At 38.1% G+C, this 21451-nt stretch overlaps 1 protein-coding gene across 6 annotated transcripts in view; it reads left to right on the top strand.

Moving 5' to 3' along the window:
- Positions 1-1279: 1279 nt before the first annotated feature.
- The window catches only part of LOC121870678 (nuclear factor NF-kappa-B p105 subunit-like), a 41652-nt gene continuing 21480 nt past the window's right edge, over positions 1280-21451 (top strand). For 2 of the 6 annotated variants that reach the window (XM_042372614.1, XM_042372609.1), the window contains exons 1-10: positions 8669-8793; positions 11982-12097; positions 12381-12529; positions 14389-14558; positions 14918-15077; positions 16321-16465; positions 17296-17400; positions 17708-17819; positions 18021-18136; positions 19018-19146. In XM_042372614.1, coding sequence (XP_042228548.1) covers positions 8753-8793; positions 11982-12097; positions 12381-12529; positions 14389-14558; positions 14918-15077; positions 16321-16465; positions 17296-17400; positions 17708-17819; positions 18021-18136; positions 19018-19146 — 1243 coding nt within the window. In that variant the 5' untranslated portion in view covers positions 8669-8752. Of the gene's footprint in view, positions 1436-8096; positions 8247-8416; positions 8571-8668; positions 8794-11981; positions 12098-12380; positions 12530-14388; positions 14559-14917; positions 15078-16320; positions 16466-17295; positions 17401-17707; positions 17820-18020; positions 18137-19017; positions 19147-21451 lie in introns of those variants that run through there. The other 4 variants (XM_042372612.1, XM_042372611.1, XM_042372613.1 and 1 more) reach the window with 4 other exon arrangements.

Genomic DNA, 21451 nt, shown 5'->3' with positions numbered 1-21451 from the left:
TTATTGATAATAGCCACTAATTCATAAACACGGGAAACTCGGGGGAAACTCAGATAATTATTATGGATTCATGTAGGCGTCAGGGCTGAAGGACGCACTCTACTCACTGACTTAAGTTTATTATTATTTTGAGGTGTTTACCAAGACTGTAGACCCATATGAAGATTAGACACCCCTGGATTATTTCACCTGAAGATTAACCACCCTAACGTTAACCTAAGTTCCCCCCCCCCCCACACACACATACACAGAGGTAATCCAGCCCACACGTGCACGAACTGATCGCTATAAGAACAGCCCAGTCCCAACCATTGTAAAAATTATCAATAACTCGTAATAAAACATTGTATTCACTCCCAGTAAATACTACTTCTTGCACTGTCACTATGTTTAAATGCACTGTAGTTTGAGCTTTTCCCCATCTAGTTATTATATATCTTATTTATATCACTTATGTTATTTGTATATTATTTTTAATTCGAAACCCATTCCCCAATTATGTAACTGTATATTTTCAGCCTTCTGGCTGCCAAGCTCTTTCAATAAACCGTTAATTATTATTATTATTATTATTATTATTATTATTATTATTATAGGTTAGGACAAGTAATGTAAAACGTAATTGCGTTGTTTCAGGATGTCGAAATAGAATACAGGAAATAAAGTGTGTGTACAGTATGTGTGGTCCAGCATCCATGAATGTGACGTAAAACTTCACTCCTAATTATAACATATGTAAATGCGCATTACCACTACCACTCACTATCATTGTATTTCGCTACTTTGTTCACTTTAATATACAGTATATCGCTACTTTACTATTATATAACGTTACTCCATTAATTTATTATATATCGCTACTTCGCTGTCATTATATATCGCCACTTCACTAAATCGTTATATATCACTACGTCACTAAATCGTTATATCTTCCTACTTCACTAAGTCAAGATACATCGCTACTTCACTAACTCACGTGTAAGCGACCTGCTGACGTAACTGAGGTAATGTTGACAAGGTTAAGATGGCCTGACGCGCCTCAGCAAATGTTAAGTGAGTGGTGGCACTTATCCCCCCCCCCCTGCCGTCACCACCTCACATCAACATTATTCTAACGGCGTATAACTAGGCGACTGACTACACTCTCGTCTATTTTATTTTATATTACACATGGTAATTAATATATAAAGTCATATAAGTGGCGTTCAGAGAGATAATGGTAGGAGGAATGCGCGTTAAGTTCGCCGTGACTATTCTTCTGACATTAGGGTATTCCCCTCCCAGCCGCGTGGACTTCCCCCGACGATATCCAGCCAAACCAGCAAGACGTCGTCATCTCCAGAGTGTGGCTAGGTTGTGATCTGAGCAGCCAGGGAGTTGTGAGTGCACGCACCTGACATAGGTTGTGTTTCTGTGTCATGGTGAGAGGTGACAGGTGAGTCAGTGATCCTCTTGGGGTTAAAACATAGGTCAGGTCATACTAGGCTAGACTACTTCCGGGTGCATGTTGGGCCACTGGACACTTGTATTGCCCGGGAATGTGTATCAAGCAACATAAGAAACTAAATATGCTTTCGTATACTAAGAAACATTGTCATCCGTGTTTATCCGTTAATGTGACAAATTAATCGGTGTTTTCTGTGTATCTAAAGTGACACTGACCTACTTCTGGCCGCCGCTCCAAGAATCGCCGACTTAGAACGTGGATTTTAATGTTCCGGTAGTTTAAATCTTATGCATTGGTGGATTATCTCATCGTATTGATTTAATTGAATGATGATTTCCAGTCGTTAATATTTTATCTCTGGTTATTGATGAATTAAAAGACTGTGCGTGATGTTGGTCGGTGGAACGAGAAACTGGACCACACAGGCTTGCCAACTTTTTCTAATACTTTTCTCATTTAACCGCAAAGAAACTGAATTATCTTCTCTTTATATAATATTTTCTGGATTACTCTATTTTTCTACTATCTTTGAGTTTATTTTTCGTCATCAGTTTGTGGTAAACGGACTTATATACACGAGAGCATTACCAATCGAGTGTTTGTAAAGTGTCACACGCACAGTTTTCACTTTATTTTGGTAGATCTAGCGGGACTTTCAAACCTGTTGTAGTCTTCCACCAACAAAAATTGACTCTATTCCTGTTCATAGTTAAAATACAGTAGTGAAATTTCTCCGAATGTATTATACTTAAATTTTATCAACCGCCTTTACTGCACTGTGAAATTGTGAATGTTCTTATGCGAATTGTATTATACATTGGAGTGAATTGATATGCAAGGAACTAATATTTCAAGAAACTGCGTCATTGAATCAAGTTAAGGCAGAGACGTAATGATGTTTCGCTTGGTAGCTATTGTAAGAGACGTGTTCTGCTGGGTAGTGGCACACAGTTGATTGACTTTGTTCTGTGTTTGTGACGCCTTTACTCTCTGAAGCGTCATTCGCGTTTGACTTGAAATAATAGGTGTCAGTGTGGGTCACCTGAAGATTAGACACCCCAGCTTATTTCACCTGAAGGATAGGCACTTTAACTTATTTCACCTGAAGATTAACCATACTAATGAAATAAGTTAGGGTGTCTAATCTTCAGGTGATACATCAGTGTTTGCGTAATACTGAAGTCGTCACAACACGGGATGGTGGCAGGTACGAGGAGACACGCTGCTCATTTGTTGCATATTAACACACGCTGGTTCAGGTCTTAAGTAAAAATATATTACCTTTGAGGTCTCTGAAAATCGATACTTATATATAGCGTTAATCCTTATTGTCTACATTTATATTATTTGTGTGTGTGTGTGTGTGAGGGGTTTCATAAGTAAGGTTTGACGTGGAAGTTGAATATCCTTCACGTGTTGCATCAGATGTGGACTTTCCCAGGCATATGTGGGAGTGGATGAAGTGGGGAGGTGGGCGGGGGGGTCAGTTGCCTCCCCCCTCCTCTGGTCCACTCGTGACGCTCCTCCACCTCCAAGGTTAGGATAGTTTGTGCTTGGAGATGAGAGAAAGAGATGAATGAACGAGGGTGATGATAGGAAAGTACTATTGTTTTTGCAGTGTGTATGGGAGGAAAGTACAATTGTTTCTGACACCAATTATACTATTATTTATACGAATGATATAAAAATGGTAATGATTCTTCCCCCATAACACCACGAACAAATCAGCGTTTACCAGTATTGTCTGGATAAATTCCCCACACCATAACCACTGCACAAGACTGATCCTGGTATAATATAAGACTTTCTCCATAACAATGCTGGTGGTAATATGACTTCTTCCTTCATGAAACACAGGAGGGGTTGTCAGTCCTACCACAGAGTATCGTAGAGCAAGTGTGTGGGGGTCAATGTTCTGCTGGAGTTTGCCATCTTGTTATGGGTCGCTTATTCCTCTAATACAACCACTACGATTTTTTTTCATTAAAAGTTAAAGCTTCGGTAAACATAAATAAATAATATATGATAATGTTATCTTGTAAAAAAAATTCCTTGGTGTTTAGATAAGTGGCGTGGTGGTGTCTGAAATTGAGGAGATAAGATATCCTGCCTGCGTCATGTGTACGATACACCCAGTTAGTGGTACGTCAACATGTTTCACTCGGTACGATACTCTGTCGGGATAATGTTGATCTAGGACACGGATTTGGGGAGGTGATAAGGGGGAACGCTCAAGGACAGGTTGATGATGTTGCAAGGGATACACGACCACTGAGATGTGTCGCAAGGTACACATGGCATGAGGGATGTCACAATGTGTATATGTCACTCACGCCCCCCCCCACCCATCTTCACCTTCTCCCCATCTTCACCTTCCCCCACCATCTTCACCTTCCCCCACCATCTTCACCCCCCCATCTTCACCTTCCCCCATCTTCACCTTCCCCACCATCTTCACCTTCCCCCACCATCACGTTCCCTTCGCTATCCTCACGTTCCCCATCAGCCTCAATAAATGTGAATATTTGCCACAGAAGCACGAGCAGCCTTGAAAATTATTGTTCTTTAACTGTGATTCATGAGATAATGTGCAAGTTGCAGTGTTATGTAAGGAAAGCAGTTCACGTTCCAATCTACAATATACAGTAAATTTTATTATTTTAAAAGTATTTACAGATAATTTCATTCCTCAGCCTTAGTGTTTAATTGTTTTATAACAGACCAATACCTGTGATACCTGTTAATTATATCTTTATCATTGATTTGTGTTAGTAAATATTAGTTATTGTAATCGCCCTGAGATAAACATCCATACGCAGATAAGATACTTGAATATCACACTCAAGTCAAATAAGGGAAATTCCCCGTACACTTTCTAGCAATGTCACGATGACGTCAACAGAGAGGTAAAAAGAATCAAATAAATAATTATAGGCTCGTTCTTAAATCCTTGAAGAGTGAGTAACGCTAAAATACAAGTTGCCAGGTAGGAATTTAATGTCTTTCCGTGATGCTGTGAGGTGGCGGACGGACGGACGGACACTCACAGCTCCCGATAACAATTTGTGATTGTAAAATATAAAAGTAGGATACACTAATATATGCGATACTTTGAAGCGTAAAATTTGATGATATCTTGATAATTTCTGTGGGGTGATTTTTTTTTAGTAAATAGTGAATGCATTGTTGTACCCGTATTATCTGTTCGTTCCTTTTAACATTTGCCACTGCTAGACTGTCTCACCTGTCAACTGACCTTAAATGTCTTCAATTTACAGATGCAGTGTGGAATAATGTGGTGAACTTATATCAATCTTTGAATATACTGTACTCGCGTTAACAAACCTTCGGCCATTATTAGAAATATAGATTACCATAACTAAATGATACTGACTGATTCATAAATTATTGGGGGAATTCAGCATTTCATTCGTCTGCCATTTGTTATAGTAAGCATCCAAACATGAACAATCTGAATACCATGGTAATAGTAATATTTTTTTTATTGGCCAGAACATTATAATTAATATATCCATACAAAGTTGTAATAATAGCAAAAATACTATTGAATGTTGGACTAACACTCCACATTGGGCGTATCATTATAGGAAATATGCAGCTTTTTTAACCTCGGGCGTGTCTGTGAGGCTTATCATGAGATGCAGTATATTAAGTTTGCTCTAATATGCGGGTGGTCAAAACATGAAGTCATATATGGTAGTCGCACTCGCAGACAGCCAGTGACCCACATCTCCTAGGTCAGACCGAATACCCAAACCTGTTGACCTACCATTGTTGTTGTAAGTCCCACTACAGTACCCGATATCACAAAGAGATAAATTGATATGTAAATAGATCTCAAAGTGTCGTTAAATGAGAAATACGCAAAATTCAGATGAAACAAATGCCAATCGTAACTGTGAAAGCGTAACTTGAAGCGTTAAGCGACGATGTATAAAAAACGCCCTTACTGCAGCTTTGGTAAAAAATTTCCTTGTATCGTTATAGCACGTGAGAGCTGAATGAACAAGGTGTTAGAGGGAGACTGAATATAATTTGACAGAACCTGATAAAATTATGAGGTCAAATAAAACACACAACCTCCTCTACTCCGAAAGACTGGAATAATGTACCAAACTATATTAAATCCAGTGATAACTTAAATATTTCAAAATTAGAATTACGTGCTAACAGTTAAACCATGAGACGAAAGTGATTTAGTTATCTTTTGATGTTGTACCAGTCATTGTTCTACCGTAAGTGTGATGTAATGATTTGACACAAATAAATTTATCCTCATATTTATCTACTATAGAAAATTAAAAACAAAAATCAGATTTTTTTTCTAGTGTGCGTCATTGGTGCATCCGGAGTCATGTTGCTTTTGAAGAATTTAGTTAAGGCTATGGCGTCATGGCCCCCTCACACCTACGGCCGGACACAGCACATTTTTCTTAATTATGTTGTACTTGACATTACTTAGTACTGACAATTTCATAGTACATGTCATAATTACTGCAATTTCTATATTTGCGAAGTTGTAATGCCTTTAAAATTGCGTTTGTCTAAATCATACTGTTTTAGTGACACTGAAAATTATATTTTTCCAGCAGATAAATATTATACAGTACACTTCTATTGTTTTCAAATTTTTAAAATTGTTTAAAGTTCAAATTCCGCAGCAAAACCCAAGTTATGGTGTAGGCATAACTGCGCGGCAAATAGTGTAGCAGGGCGGGGCGGGGCACTGACGTCACGAAGGTAGCGTAGCCCCGGGTTGTATAGACTGGTTCCCTGTTGTACTATAGACAACAGGTACTAGTAACTAGTAAGGGTTGACTGGCTGGTAAAATTATAAATAAAAAAAAAGCGTGTTTTAACCTTAATGCCGTATTAGTAGTCTCAAGAATATGAATGGTCAGTTAGTATATATATTTTACATTTTGTAATTTCAACATAGAAAACTTAAGATCAAATATACACTAAAAAAATACTTGAAAACAATGTACAGTAGTCACGATGACCAATGGATTAATTCTCTGTTACTGTCAACTATATTTAAGTGCAAGTTTTATTTCCAAACACCTCGAAATTTCTTGAGTTCAAATTGTTCACGTTACATCAATAAAAATAACTAATTACTGCCAGAATTTTAGTAAATGGGGATATAAAAATATTCTTAATTTTACTTCATATTAATCGAAGGACATGTAAAATATACACGGACGGGATTTTGTTCGTTTTATTATTTAGCGAATCGCCTGCCAACGTTCAAGAGTCTTGTCTATCTGTTGCTTACTAACAAAAGGGAACCAGTTTAGGGGTGGGCTAGCAGGTCGGGCCTCCCTCTCGTACACCAGTGTCCAGGCCCTGTTTTTCTGGCGCGGGGGAGAGAAGGGCGTCGCCCCTCTTAGTGTTCATTTGTCTTATACAACTTAATAAAAGCTATTTTTGGATCACCTAAAGAATATCCACCCCAGTTTATTTTACCTGAAGATTAACCACTCTAACGCGATTTGGGAGGACGAGGTTAGGTTAGGTTAGTGTTTGGGTAGTTAATATCTAGATGAAATAAGCTGGGGTGGAGGTTCTTCATCTAATTTTCTCTAAATATTAACCACCCTAACCTAACCTAACTTTATATATTAATTATAGCGTCTCAGTTTAATTTTGATATTTCATCAAGACGGTATTTCATTTCACCTTAAATTCATCATTATTTAGGTACGCTTTACATGTTCAGTTACTAAGAATCTTCATCATATCGATCCAGTCTGCTAAACATGATTTTTTTTCTTGTTTAGATGATAAAATTTATTGAGAGGTAATTAATCTTGTTTATGGACCAAAAATACACTCGTGATAATTTTAATAGAATGGCCATAATAGTACAGGACCTAATATGAACAGCTTACCATCATAATTGTCTATACTACCGTAATTGCCTTTTTATTCTGCTTAAGGGAGCCAGTAAATTCATTTGTACTTTTATGCTTCTTTAACCAGTAAGTAAAGATATGCAAAGGTCTCCAATAAAATTACTGGTTCATGTCTTGTGTGTGTGGTGTCATTGGGAGAGAACGTTTGTGCCAGGTGAAGTGTGTAATGGAGGGAGGCAGTGTGCGTGAAAAGGAGTGTGTGCGCCAGAGAAGTGTGTCAGAGTATGTGAGGTCGAGGTGCGAGAGAGGAGAGGGAGAGGAAAATGTTTATGAGAGAGAGAGAGAGAGAGGCACGAAAAAAAGTTGTATTAGTTGTCAAGAATAACATAAATGTACGTTTCCCCCCAAAATTTTTGTTTTAAGGTTCTCCACAAAAATATGCAGATCGTGTAAATCTATACTGTATATTACCTCGATAATTTTTTCCGCCTTGCAAATAGTTTACCACAGATTGCCTAAAGATTAGCCTCCAGTCTGTTTCACCTAACCAAATCCTTAAGGTAGCGGTGTTAGGGTCTTTAATCGCAGAGTAAAATAAGTGGGGGGCATCCTTTTATCATAATTATTCGGAAGAAAACATGATACTGACTCGCCACTCTCCCCTGTGAAGTGGTAAAAGTACCCCTCGCATCCTGGTGTGAGTAAGGTTTAGTGGACAGCAGTTGACCCAGGGAGAGACGGCAAAGCTGACGAACTTGCCGCTCCACCACCAGGCCCGTCTGTGAGGGGGATTACCCCTTCTGAGAAGCATCCCATCCTATAAAGTCTTCCAAAGTTGAACTTGGATCTTAGTGTCTGGTTATGAGTCGTGCAATACACATCAAGCATTAGTGGACTATGTTTTACGAACAACAATTTATGTAAGTGAACTTTGAAATAACTGTGCAATATTTAGGAAACTGAAGGGAGACTGCAATATCATGGAGTTTTATCGCTTTAATGTCATACACACTCATACAGGTGGTTAAAATAAAAAGGTTACAACACCTTATAGTTCATATTTTGTCGTATGGTAACCACTTTAGATATTTGTATGTGGGATCCAAGACTCCTCCTCTGCCTCACCCTGGGGTAAACATTATTGGAACTGGGGATTTCCCAGAGTCCCGTAAACAGTGTGGCAAGCTGTTTAGTTAAAAGTTCCCTTCATTTTGGAGTGTCACAGGAGAACAATACCGATATTGGTAAGGGAGAACGTCCATGATTATACTAAGAATATATTGAATGACTTAGTTTGAAGTGTATGATTATATTTGGCTGAGAAATTTCAAGGCCAGTTTCTGTCACGACAGCAGTAGGGCGAGAACAGCCATAATATTGCCAAGTGTTTGGTGGTGGTCAGAGGCGCGGGTTACCTTACAGGACTATGAGTAAATCGAGGACTGTATTGAAGTCCCGTCTGTCAAGGTGAATGTGTGCTTGTGGTGGTAGGAACATGGAGGTAGAAGAGTGTGTGCAGGGGGGCGTTCATCTTCACCGTGTGCAGGAGGCGAAGGGATCATGTCGGCTCTGGCTACATTCCCGTCTTATCTTCCTCCTCCCTTCAAGAAACCTCTAAGAAAACGATGATTTTTCTCCAAATACACGTGAACGGATTTGGAGGGTTATATTTGAGTGGCATAATTTTGAAATCCAAGTCTTTTCTAATTATTTATGAGAAATTTATAAGTTTCAGAAGGTGACAGTATGTAATGTCTTGAACTTTAACAATAAACAGAAAAGATGGCAATAAAAAATGTATATTATGTGACCACTCCTACAGTGAATGGATAAGAAAATATTGCTTAACTGTTTCTCATTTTAATAGGAATGAATCACCTGAGTACTGTACTGTGCTGCCAAACTTGATCGTATTATCATTCACTGGTTCATTTCAGCTAAAATCACGCCACAGTCCTGTGATTCCAAAGCTTATTAGCCATTTCATTGGACTAAATTCATAGTAGTGTAGTATACATATTGCACGCTGCAACTTAAGAAATCAAGAACCACTGACAGTTTTTGCCAGTTGGTGTAAACAATCTTAAAAACTCAAGAACCACTGACAATTTTTGCCAGTGGTAAAAGGGGTACAGAGGATTACATTCCCATTTGTCCGATAGTCTGTTTTATGCTATTTAACCTAACCTAACCTAACTTAACCTGATCATTTAACTAAGATGGTAAAAATTGCATCAAACAGACAATCGGTCAAATGGGATGACACCATAAAGAGATTTATATTATCTTAGAATGTTGATAGATGCAACAATTATTCACGAAGCTAATAATTAAATACCAGCACAGCACAATTCATGGTCGCAGTGTATCAATGCCAGAATGTTACAGTGACCTATTTGCAATGTACCAAGAGCTAGACTAAATGTACTTTCCAGTGTCGTGATGTATACTTGTGGAAATGTGGTTTTACTCCCCCCTGTGGTAACCCGTCTCTCCAAACAGCCAACCTACATGACCTACCGGTATATAGCAAACCTATCCACCAATCACGTCCGTCATTACACTTTTTACTTTTTTTTTTTACTTTTATCCTCTTCGCCACTGATCGGCTTGTTAGCCGCTTGGGCGATCGGTCACGTCTCTTTTCCTTTATATTCTTCACCAAAAGGTCGGCTCGCTAGCCGCCCGGGCGATCGGTCACGTCTCTGTCAATACCTAATTTTTCTTAAATAGTGATACTACTACTGTGCCATTTGGAGACACGGGTTACCACAAGAGGTGAGGAACATATTTCTGCAACTGTACCATCTCTGTTTATGGACTGTACGATCTCTCAATGTATCATTTAAAGTTTTGCTATTACTGTACTACTTCCCTTATATATACTTTCAACGATCAACTTATGTGTATGATATAGCTTTCAGTAAAATTAGCTGGGCTTTTATTTTTTTTCGCATACAAACTATGCAGGAATTGGGCCCGGTGTTTGCATCTCGGGAAATTTGACTTTTTCTGGGAAATTATCTGAGGTATCCCAATTTTGGTAAATTTTTACTTTAGGACACGAGTCCATAGAGGTAGTCCAGTATGTTTTTCCAGTGTATTTTGGTGTGTTTTAAACGAATCTAACCTTCATTTTTGGCGGAAATTGATAGTTCCCCCCCCCCAACAATAATGGGGGAGAGCCTGGGAAAGTGGGTTTTTGAATGGGGGAGAAAATGAAAACGAGTCATCTGACCTAACAAAACTTAATATAACTCTTAACTCCTAGCCACCGATAGGCCTAACCTGACCTCTAGCCAGGCCTCTGCCCCCGGAACCCCGGTAGGCCTGGCTTAAACTAACCTAAATTTTTCAGTAATTAAAAACTGGGGCGCGCCATGTCCAAAAGTGCAATACCTTAGTTAGAAGTGGAGGACCAGGGATACGTAAGAATTGGATAGAATGATCATCTTTCTCATAAAACGCTACAATAAACTTAAAGTAATCGTAGGAGCACAAACGACAACTAACCTCCACCACGGCCATTGTGAGACTGGTCAATGAAATTACCAAGGCTACTTCCTTTGATAAAAATCAAATGTGATGATAAATAAAAAAAAATTTGCGTGAAGATATCGATACCTCATTGATCGAGACTGGATGACGTCAGTCAATATTACGCATGCATGATGTTCCGATAACATCTCACTGACGAAGACTGAAAACTACTTAAAATCAGTTAAATTCACCTGAAATCAGTTAAATTCACCTGTGTCGCTATTATCCATTTCCGCCGTGTATATATGGGGTTCAAAATGCTCAGAATAGCTAGATTGAAATGTTTCAGTAGTTTATAACTTTCGGGGACGCTATGTCCGAAAGTAAAATAATACTCCAATTTGATCAAAGTTGGCCCAAAAGAGGCCTACAGTTGCCTCAGAATAGAATGGTGAAGATTTTGTACAGGTATGGTAACACTCTTTGTTAAAATTAGGTGATCTGTGTACCAAACCCCCAAAATAACTTGTGTTATCCCAAATGTTAATATTTACCCTCCTTTTTTTTTTTCTCCATAAATCCTTCATTGGATTTTTAGTGTACAGCATGAAGTACATTGAGCAGTGTTCTCACCCAAAACTTAACTATAATAAGGAGTTGCCTATTGCCTAAAATACTGCACCTTCAGCAGCATATCCTTTTGGTATTGTAGTTGAACAAAGTAAAACTGAGGATTTCAATAGGTGTGTCTCTCCTGCAGGAAATACTTAGAATATTGTTTCAGCTTTTTATTTACTATGGAGGTGACATTTTAGGAAACCTTTCCAGATGTAGTTTCCTAGTCTTGTTCTTGCCTTGTACACTTAGGAGCCTCTTGATCCAGCAGGGTATGTTAGAGAGATTATTTAAAGGGAGAAAGCAGTGTGTTCTTGGCTCCTCTGGGGTTCACTTGGTCCCTTCCTGGATTTTGAAAAAGAAGAAGGGAAAGCTAATTGTTGTTTTCTGCTGTTATGGAGAACTGTCATGGGTGCTCTTATTTTTGTAACCAGTTGATACAATCTTCTCTGTGTCTAGTGTTATGTTCCTTAAAGGCCTGAAACTTATCTTCAGTATGCGCTGTATCCTTGACACTGTTCTATGTACACGACACTGACCTTGTTTTGCATGTATTACAGTGGTGGGATGAATTCCCCATACAGAGGAGAGTCAGCCTCTCCATACTCTTCTGACCATTCCGTTGGAGTTCCTTCGCCCCCAACGGTTGTTGCTGCCTTCAACCGCCCTTATGATGGTCAGTACTGTATACTGTATGTAGAATGAGGTGGGAGTATCCTTATAAGTTTGGTCTATGACATTTGGGAACCCATCATACTTTTACTACATCTCTTAAATGTAATAGTATGTGCAGTATTATATGAAGTTGGAAATAGGGAGATTAAGGAAATTATTTTGTATTTATTTATTTTTAATTCCCCTTAGTTTAATTAGGGTTAAGGGTGTTACCTGTATATTACTGCAGTATCATTTTACCCATTTATAGAATACTGTAATGGTAACACATTCTCATTTAACAGCTGTTCATCATGATGGGCCATACATACACCTACTGGAACAGCCGCAGCCGAAATTCCGCTTCCGTTACAAGAGTGAAATGGTCGGCACGCACGGACAGTTGAAGGCTGACCGGGCAGACAAGAACAGGGCGGTGTTCCCCACAGTTAAGGTGAGTTTTTATGCCTATGTAGGAGGTTTTAAATGTTTAGATCATCAAACTGTAACTGTTAAGAGACAAAGAGAAGAGTAATGCATTGTTGTATCATAAGCAGTTTGTTAGTACAGTACATTAGTGTGTTTCCTCAGGTGTAGTAATGATTCATCCTGTGGCCAATTTGGATGTAATGAACTTTTGATATTGTAGCTTTTATTTTTATTTATTTCTCTAATGCAATACAGTACAGTATTTTATTTTGTAATTTTTTAAGGTTTAAGTATTTCTGTAAATTTATGGCTGGGATTCATGATTTAAGAGTCTCCAAAATTCCTTGAGTTAAAACCCCAAGGCGAGGACCTAGACATGTGACCGGGATTACCGACACTCCTGTAGATAGAATTTAGTTAACGTTTGTCCATCGTACGGTAACTGAGTTTCTAAAAGAGACTTTATAGATATGACACCACTAAAGGCTGCCAGCATTGAGTTTCACCCTCAAACCAGCACCAGAGCACTTGTCAATCATCATAATTGGTGATAAAATACCATTTTAAGATCAACCTCCTTAATTCCAGTTTCTTGAGTAAAGTTAGTCCTCTCTGTAGGCAGTCACCTGGTGAGTGCTGCTGAACAAAAAAAACTCGGCACTTGACTCGGAGTTTGAATGTGGCCAAGCATTCGTAGGTGTTAGTATAATGGTAGGTGTGTTTTCATTGAATTGGAAAAGTGTTTAAAATTTTTAGATGACATAGTTTGAGGATGGTTGACTATTTGGTTTTCAGAGACAATGCCTCCCAGTGTTGTGTTGTGCCTTGGTGTAATAGTTCAGCATGTACAGTAGTAGGATAGTGTTGTACCTGCTGTGGGATCTGGCCTATTGGCTATTTATAGGATATTCAACATAGCCCAGCAGCTAAGTGGATATAACACTTGTCTCCCATCATAAGGTTGCTATTTTGTGCCGAATATACTTCCAGTCTTCTACACATGTAACATCCATTATAAATGTTTGAATTATGGAATTGTTGTCCACAGTTCTGTTGATGAATGTGGGGATTATGTCATATTGTTGGATAGCATTTTTCACTGTGGACCTAAACTAGTGCCAAAGCTGCTACTGTATACCACTTTTAGGAAACTGGTCATCATGCTATTGTGGGATGTGATGACTTTGTTAGTTCATGGTAAGGGGAGGGACAGGATATTCCACTTCCTGCCTCATTTTTTATTCATTTCGTGATAATAACCCTGCATGTGTACTGATCGTGTCACAGGGATCAGGAAAGTCTGCTTCACTACAGGATGGTAAAAATTCACCTCTTCCTGTACCACTGCCTCCTGATGAAGCCAATAGTCTTGTGTAGGTTAGGTTAGGTTAGGGCCCTTGATGTTATGGTTATGGTTCTCTGAAGACAGGAGATGGATGGGGCTTGGTGTCTCATGCCTACAATAGGTCAGCCTTTGAATGTCAGAGCACAGGAGGCTGAAGTCGTTGATGGTTTAAAAAGTTTGGAATGTAAAGTTTGTGAAGTTGGTTGGTGGCCTTGTGCTTACAGGAGATCTTGCACATGTTTTCAGATGAAAGTACTGTACTAAACATTAATATGTGTAGTATGTGATATAGATAAATATTTTTTTTTCTGTTCAGTCTTACTGCCATTGAAAATACAAATATGTTTAACACCAGTCTTTTAAGATTATCATTCTAGTCAATCTGTAACTGAAACCTGACCTAAGAGAGAGTGAAGGTCTCTGTATGGTGTTGGTGGATATATTTCTTGAAAACTATTGAAGAAATTTGAATTTGCGTATAGATGGTATATGTGTGGTTATTTATAGTTGACCAAGTAAAACCATTCTCTTATTTACAGCTAGCTAAGTGGAGTCTTGGGCCGGCTGTTATCCGTCTTACACTCTACACGGCTGAAGACAATGTCAATCAACGTAAACGCCACGTACATGAGCTCTCAGGGAAGAATTGTGACAGAGAAACTGGAATTTGTGAAGTAGTGGTTGATGACAAATGTGACTACACTGCAGTGTAAGTAGTTGCCAGTATTGTGTAGTGTTGGGGCATCATTAATGATTAGTTTTCATTCTTTACATTTAAATTCCAAAGAAGTTGGATGAGTAAAAGAATTGTCCTTAAAGAAATCTTAATTAACTTGGTAATACTTAATATGATGGAATTTTGGTACAGCACAGGTTATGTATTTGTTGTACAAGGAAGTCTGGTGTGAGGGGAACTGTAGGGAGTAATAGAACTTGACTTGCTTGATTTCATACTTGTTGAAACTCAATTAAAAGGGATGCTCTTTATCACTCTTTGATCCTGAAGTTGGCCAACGAGTAAAATCTTCAACGACCTTTATCGAGATGCTAATTGAATATTACTTCTAGTTTTCAGAATCTTGGGATCATACACATTGCCAAGCGAGACACAAGAGAAATAATTTTTCAACGCAAGAAGGACGATTTACTAAGTCACGCACGTGTTCGTAAACCTCAATGTGGCTACAAGGAGATAGAAATGAGCATCACACCCACGGATCACAAGAGGGTAAGGCACCAGCTGGGGTCATCAACATGCTTATGAATTTCTTGACTATTGAGTAAAGGATCTATGTTTCACAGCAAAATGATAATAGTGCAATGTGAAATGACTATGTTGCATATAGCTTATTTCCATATTTAGAGGATGCAATTGTTATATTAGTATCATCATCAGTGTTATAAATTATTTTTAAGCATGATTGGATTTTATCTGTGGGAAAGCTTATTTTAAATACTGTATTGTACAGTACAGTGGTCACTCGATTAACGAACGGTCCAATTAACGAAATTTCGGTTAACGAATTATCTCCCATAGGGATTTTCATTTCCATTAACGAACAAAACTTCGATTAACCCTAGCCTTACGAGAAACACGTTTTTTTGTGTGCATCAGCTGATCGGCTAATCGGCCAATACAGTAATTGGTTCTATGTTTACATTCGTTTCCAGTGAAGTAAATATCAAGAAAGTTGTGTTCTTGAATTTTTTGGCATTTTTACATTAAAATTATTGGTCATTCTGAAATTTAGTTCACATTGATAATATACAGTGCAGAAATTATTATGAAACATGAAGAAGGCTTTAGAACCAATGCACTCTGTAAGGAATATGGCATGTCATCATCGATTGCCTCTACAATCAGCCGTTTGATATGTAAACAAAGCTGCCGGGAATACGACATACACACCTCAAAGTAAGTTAAAATATAATATTCTATTGTTATTTATTTATTATTATACAGTACACTGTACAGTACTGTATTTAGTTTATATTTAGTGTTTTGTTAAATCTATTACCGGTATACAGTACTTTGTATGTACTTTTTCTGTGAGTTGGAACCAATTACCCAATATCCCATTGAAATAATAGATTCAGTTAACTAAATTTTCGGTTAACGAACGACTCTGTGGAACCAATTGTTTTTGTTAATCGAGGGACCACTGTATTGTGATAAAATGGCTTGAAATTAAACGGATTCTATTTCATCTGTGATACTGATTTTCGTATTTTACCTGTGATAATGACTTTTACCTGAGAGACTGACTTTTACCTTTTACCTGAGAGACTGACTTTTACCTTTTACCTGAGAGACTGACTTTTACCTTTTACCTGAGAGACTGACTTTTACCTTTTACCTGAGAGACTGACTTTTACCTTTTACCTGAGAGACTGACTTTTACCTTTTACCTGTGATATTGACTTTTACCTTTTACCTGTGATACTGACTTTAACCTTTTACCTGTGCTTAGATGGATGAAGAGGCTGACGAGGAGGCCAAGACCATGGACCTGAATAAAGTGGTTTTGAGATTCCAAGCATTCCAGTACGACAAGAGTATTGAGAGGTACCGAGCCATCACCCTTCCTGTAGACTCAGATGTAGTCTTTAACCTCAGTGAGTTTTGTTTACGGTTACTTGTGTAGAGGTTGAGTATTCAGCTTATGGTGAAACCTCCACGTAACGGATTTCTCTCCCCACATAAGCTGTTAGATGGGGGTTTCACATCTAACGTACCCTCGATATAACGGACTTTAATCTATGTAGTTCATTAGGTGGACATTTCACATGTAATGGACCCTCGAGATAACATATTTTCTTCTCCATATAGTCCGTTATATAGAGGATTCATTGTATGTGTGGTACATTACTGCATATACAAGTGATTTGAGGAATTGGGTTTGATTAGAATTTGTCTAGTAGAGATTCATACAGTATAGTTGTGATGTAAAGTCTTATCACCTCTTCTACTGCTTTATGAACCCCAAGATTCAATCTAGTGAACCCGATGCTGTAGGCACTGATGCGTTATTCTGTCATTAAATGCTTTGGATTCACGAGTCTGAATCTCTGGGTTCGTGGAGTAGCAGAGGAGGCAACATGACTTGTTCACGATAGTACATACACTCTTACATGCACATACAGTATAAATATTTACCGAAGATAACACATAAAGTATCATTAATACTTATTTTGAATGTGGTACTTAGGATCTAACTTATTTCTCGATTACTTAGGGATACAGTATTATCTGTCTCTTTCAGGGATGCAGCCTTGGCATAAAAATGAGGGTCTTTTGTATAAGGCTTAATGTGTGTAGATAAAGCTTAGTGACTAGTAGAAGCTTTTGTATAAGGCTTAATGTGTGTAGATAAAGCTTAGTGACTAGTAGAAGCTTCCTGTAAATTTAGAAAAAGGGGAGACTTTAACTTTTCTCTCTCCAACAGAAAATGCCACCACAGGAGAACTCAAGATTGTGCGAATGTCAGCCTGCACGGCCCCTTGTACCGGCGGAACTGAAATCTGGTTATTGGTTGAAAAAGTCAGAAGAAGTAAGTTTTCATTTTCCAGTCAGTATTAGAATACGTTTTTGTTTTATTTTATTTAATGGGAATATCATATAGTAGTTTTGATTTGGATTTGTTCTTTATTGCTTCTGAGTGTTATAGTTACTTCAGATGGGAATAAATTGGGAGGTAGTCAAGAGAATTAAAATTGTAATTGATGGATACTTTAAAACAGCCCAAAAGAAATATTACACGTATATCACCGTCCTGTATTTAGTGGCATAGAAAAAACTTATACTAAAGAGGGAATTTATAACATAGTGTCATCACAGATCCTACTTCTTTTCTTCAGACAATATACAAGTCAAGTTCTTTGAGTTGGATCAGAATGACCGGGAGGTTTGGGCGGCGTATGGAGAGTTCACGGATTCTGACGTCCACCACCAGTATGCCATTGTCTTCAAGTGAGTATTTTGTGCTTTGACACTTGTTTTTTTCATATGTATTTACTTATTTTATTATTAATATTTTTTGTTCCTGGAATTTTCAATATTTAAATGTGCTATTTTTGCCAATAGATTTGCAACCATTTTATATAGCGTGTGATTGACAGGTAACTTAATTCATCGATTTTCTTCATTTATTTTGTTCTCTCCTCTCTTCAGAACTCCTCGTTATCGATTTACAAACTTAAATACTTCAGTCCGGGTCAAAGTACAACTCGAGCGTCCCACCGACAGAGACACGAGCGACCCTCTTGACTTCACCTATATCCCAGACAGTATGTACTTAATGTCAGGTTATTGTTGTTGATGGAGTGCCCCCTTTTATAGTCCAGATTTTATTGTCTTCTCTATTATTTAATATAAGATGTAGTCAGATTGTTTTTTATTTTACTTAAGATTTAGATTCCATTTTCTGTAATTAGATTCCAACTTGTGTAGTCAGATTCCATTTTGTGTAGAGTTGGATTCTATTTTATGCTGATTCAGATTCTATTTTATTTGCCTTTTGGGGAGGGGGGGTTAAGAGGTACATGAGCCTAATAGAGAGAAGGAGAACCAGGTGTTGGCCAAGAATGATGAGTGAATATAAGAAATGACAGAGTTAGGAACATCACAAGAGAGGCTGCAAGAGACGGTGAAATATGATGATGATGATGATGATTAAAGGGATTATAAACCTGGTTCTTTATCATAACTACACAGTCATCATCATCATCATATATACAATAATAAACCTCTAAACCAAACATTTAAATTTATAGTTTCCTGCTGTCTTTCATTACATTGTGTTGGGTGCAGGTGAGGGTCAAAATCCTTGATATTTCTGTTGGCATGTGGCTGGCATAAAGGTGTTACTATGACTCTGGCAGGAAAAGAATTCTTACTGGAATAAAAGGACATAGGCTGTGTTACCATGATCAGTTGAAGCCAGATTGTAGTGATAACATAAAGTACTGCGTTGACATACTGTACGCAACATGGCTCTCACACTGATAGCTTGATTTAGATTTAAGGAAAGATGTATGAAGATTTTGATCCCTTAAGTAAGATTTTATTACATGTCCAATGGCTTTTATTTATTTATTTATCTTTTGTTTGAGAAGTGAATAATTAGGTGGAGAAAGACTCAAAATGTACTGCTCCTTCTTCTTTGCAGGTCTGAAGCGCTCGAGGGTGAACCTGGAGAACACACTGGAGGAGGGGAAGAGGCACCTTAATGATCCTCCAGCCAAGAGATTCAACTTCAACCCATACACCAATGAAGCCATAGATCTGAGTAACAATAGTAAGCTGACGTTGGTGTTTGTTAATTCATGATGCTGTTTGGTAGTGACTTAGATGTACTGTAGGAGTGATGAGCGACTTTCCTTACCGTTTATCTTTCCGTGTGTTCGACCAAGACTGAAGAACGTTAAGTGTAGGGCAGCTAAATTATTTATTATAGGGCAGTCTTTTTAGTATTATTATTAGGTTGAATTTATGTTTAGGTGACAGAATATGGTTTTGCGTTGCTGTAAGAAGGAAGTTGGTGTTATCTTTGGAAGTGAAAGTACAGTAATTGAAACTTGATGGCTTCTCTATTTTAATTTATTCGCCTGCATTGTTATCTTATCCTTTTAAGTATGTGCAAAAAAAATATGTCAAGGGGCAGCTGTTTGATTGTAAGTTCCTATTATGCCATTAGAATTATTTGTTGAGCATTGTACGTTATCCAAATATCAAGAGGTATGTCGCCTTGGCTTCTTACCTAACAAGTGTATCTTCTCAGTATTAAGATAATTGCTTACAGATATTAATTTAATACTCCAGTCAGGATCTTCGAGAAAAAGTTCGATAAACTTCTTTGAGTGATGGATCCAATAAACAGTAAATTAAAAAATACATTTGTTTCACTATTCACCAGTTTGTCACCTGTGGCCATAAACCCGTATTCTGTCCACCTAATTATAAATCCTAACATTAGTATTGACACATGGATGCCAGTTAAGGTGTGACTGATGATGAAGTCACTGGGGGAGAGCAAGTTATTCTAAACACATATCTCTCTAGTTTATTTTATTAGTTACAATTATTTGACCAATAATTAGTAAGAAAAAAGGTACAATACAGCATTTATGTTATTGGGAGCTAGAACCAAATTAAATTGGGGTCACATATTGCGTAGTGTTGGTAGGTTTCAGCACATGGTCTTGATTGAACAGCGAGTGGTGGTCACCTTATCCGTATTTCATCTTCTATTTATCATTTAGGATTCTTAAGATTGTGTCACTTCTCATCATCTATGTCTACAACCCAGCATTATGACGATAACGTTTCTCTAGTATATAGGTTTTCTCCAAGGAAGGACTGAGGAAAATGTATGACAGGATATAAACAGTACTGTATATGTGAGGGAAATGTATGACAGGATATAAAGTATCTTGGAAATGGTAAGACACGAGGTATTGCTGGTATCACTACAGAAGTGTTAAGGACGTGGGGTTAAAATTTATACAGTACAGTAGTAGGTTGATAAGGGTGTACAGTATAGTGCAGCTTTTTATTCCCTCATTAGGTTTCACAATTCGACCTTAATGGAAAACCAAACAAAAGTCCATGTTACTCTTCCCATCGAAACTGAGTCTAGGTAGGTTTACAAACAGTTACAAATGCATAAATCCTGGGCACAGTGTGACTACTGTACTTCTGCATCCAAAGATAAAGAAAGGGCATGTGTAGCCTGGCAAAGATAACGTTGGCAATAAATTAGTTCTTGTTATTGTGCTGTAGGTGGGAGAGAATGGGAAGAATGTCTAAACAGTTGTCTTAGAAAGATCCTCAATGGCAATACAAACAAATCACATATCTCAAGCACCTTATAATATCCCACAGTCTTCTGATATCAAAGTCATAGAGGAAGGGAGGACAAGGTGACTTTGTACTACTCACATATTGAATTCCCATGAAGGTATTACTGTGATCCAGGCTCTGAGCAGAAAGGTTGTTGACCTGGGGTGTACATACCTTGCCTGCTTAGTGCCACATGGGTTTCCGAACATGAATACAGTATACGCCGCCCCTACTGTCCTGCCGCTATCACCTGGACTGTAGCAAGTTGGTGTGACGGTGCCTGGGCATGCGACAGGGCCAGGTTATTCCTGGTGAAAGTGAGACAATATGAAGAATGTGTAAAACTGTCATAGTTGTTCAATATTTTATTGGCTGGTGTACTTGGGTGAAAGCTAGAGTACTACTGGATAGGGACACAAGCATGTTTCTTAGGGGTATGGGCTGCTGGATGCTGTTTGTGGGTGGTTCTGCTCTGGTGGGTGAGTTTGAAAGAGATTTTGTTAAGAGACAGTCAACAGAAATGAATGGAGGCAGATGGACAAAGTGAGGCGTGTCAGCTACCTGGCAGAGCAAGAATATACAGTACAGTATCAGTAGATGGAACATTGGGTTGGGAACTGAATCATGGAGTAGTTAAGGGAAAGAAAATATTAGGAATGAATTGTATCAGAGAATCCAAAGACGAGGCTTTATGAAGAAATAGTTGATCCAGCCATATTGTCGTCATCAATGTCTCAGTCATTTTCCACACTTGTGTTGGT

The sequence above is a fragment of the Homarus americanus genome, unplaced genomic scaffold (assembly GCF_018991925.1).
Source record: "Homarus americanus isolate GMGI-L3 unplaced genomic scaffold, GMGI_Hamer_2.0 scaffold56333, whole genome shotgun sequence".
NCBI classification, from domain to species: domain Eukaryota; kingdom Metazoa; phylum Arthropoda; class Malacostraca; order Decapoda; family Nephropidae; genus Homarus; species Homarus americanus.
Note: the sequence above shows the minus strand (reverse complement) of the source record. Positions and strands in the feature narration are given on the sequence as shown.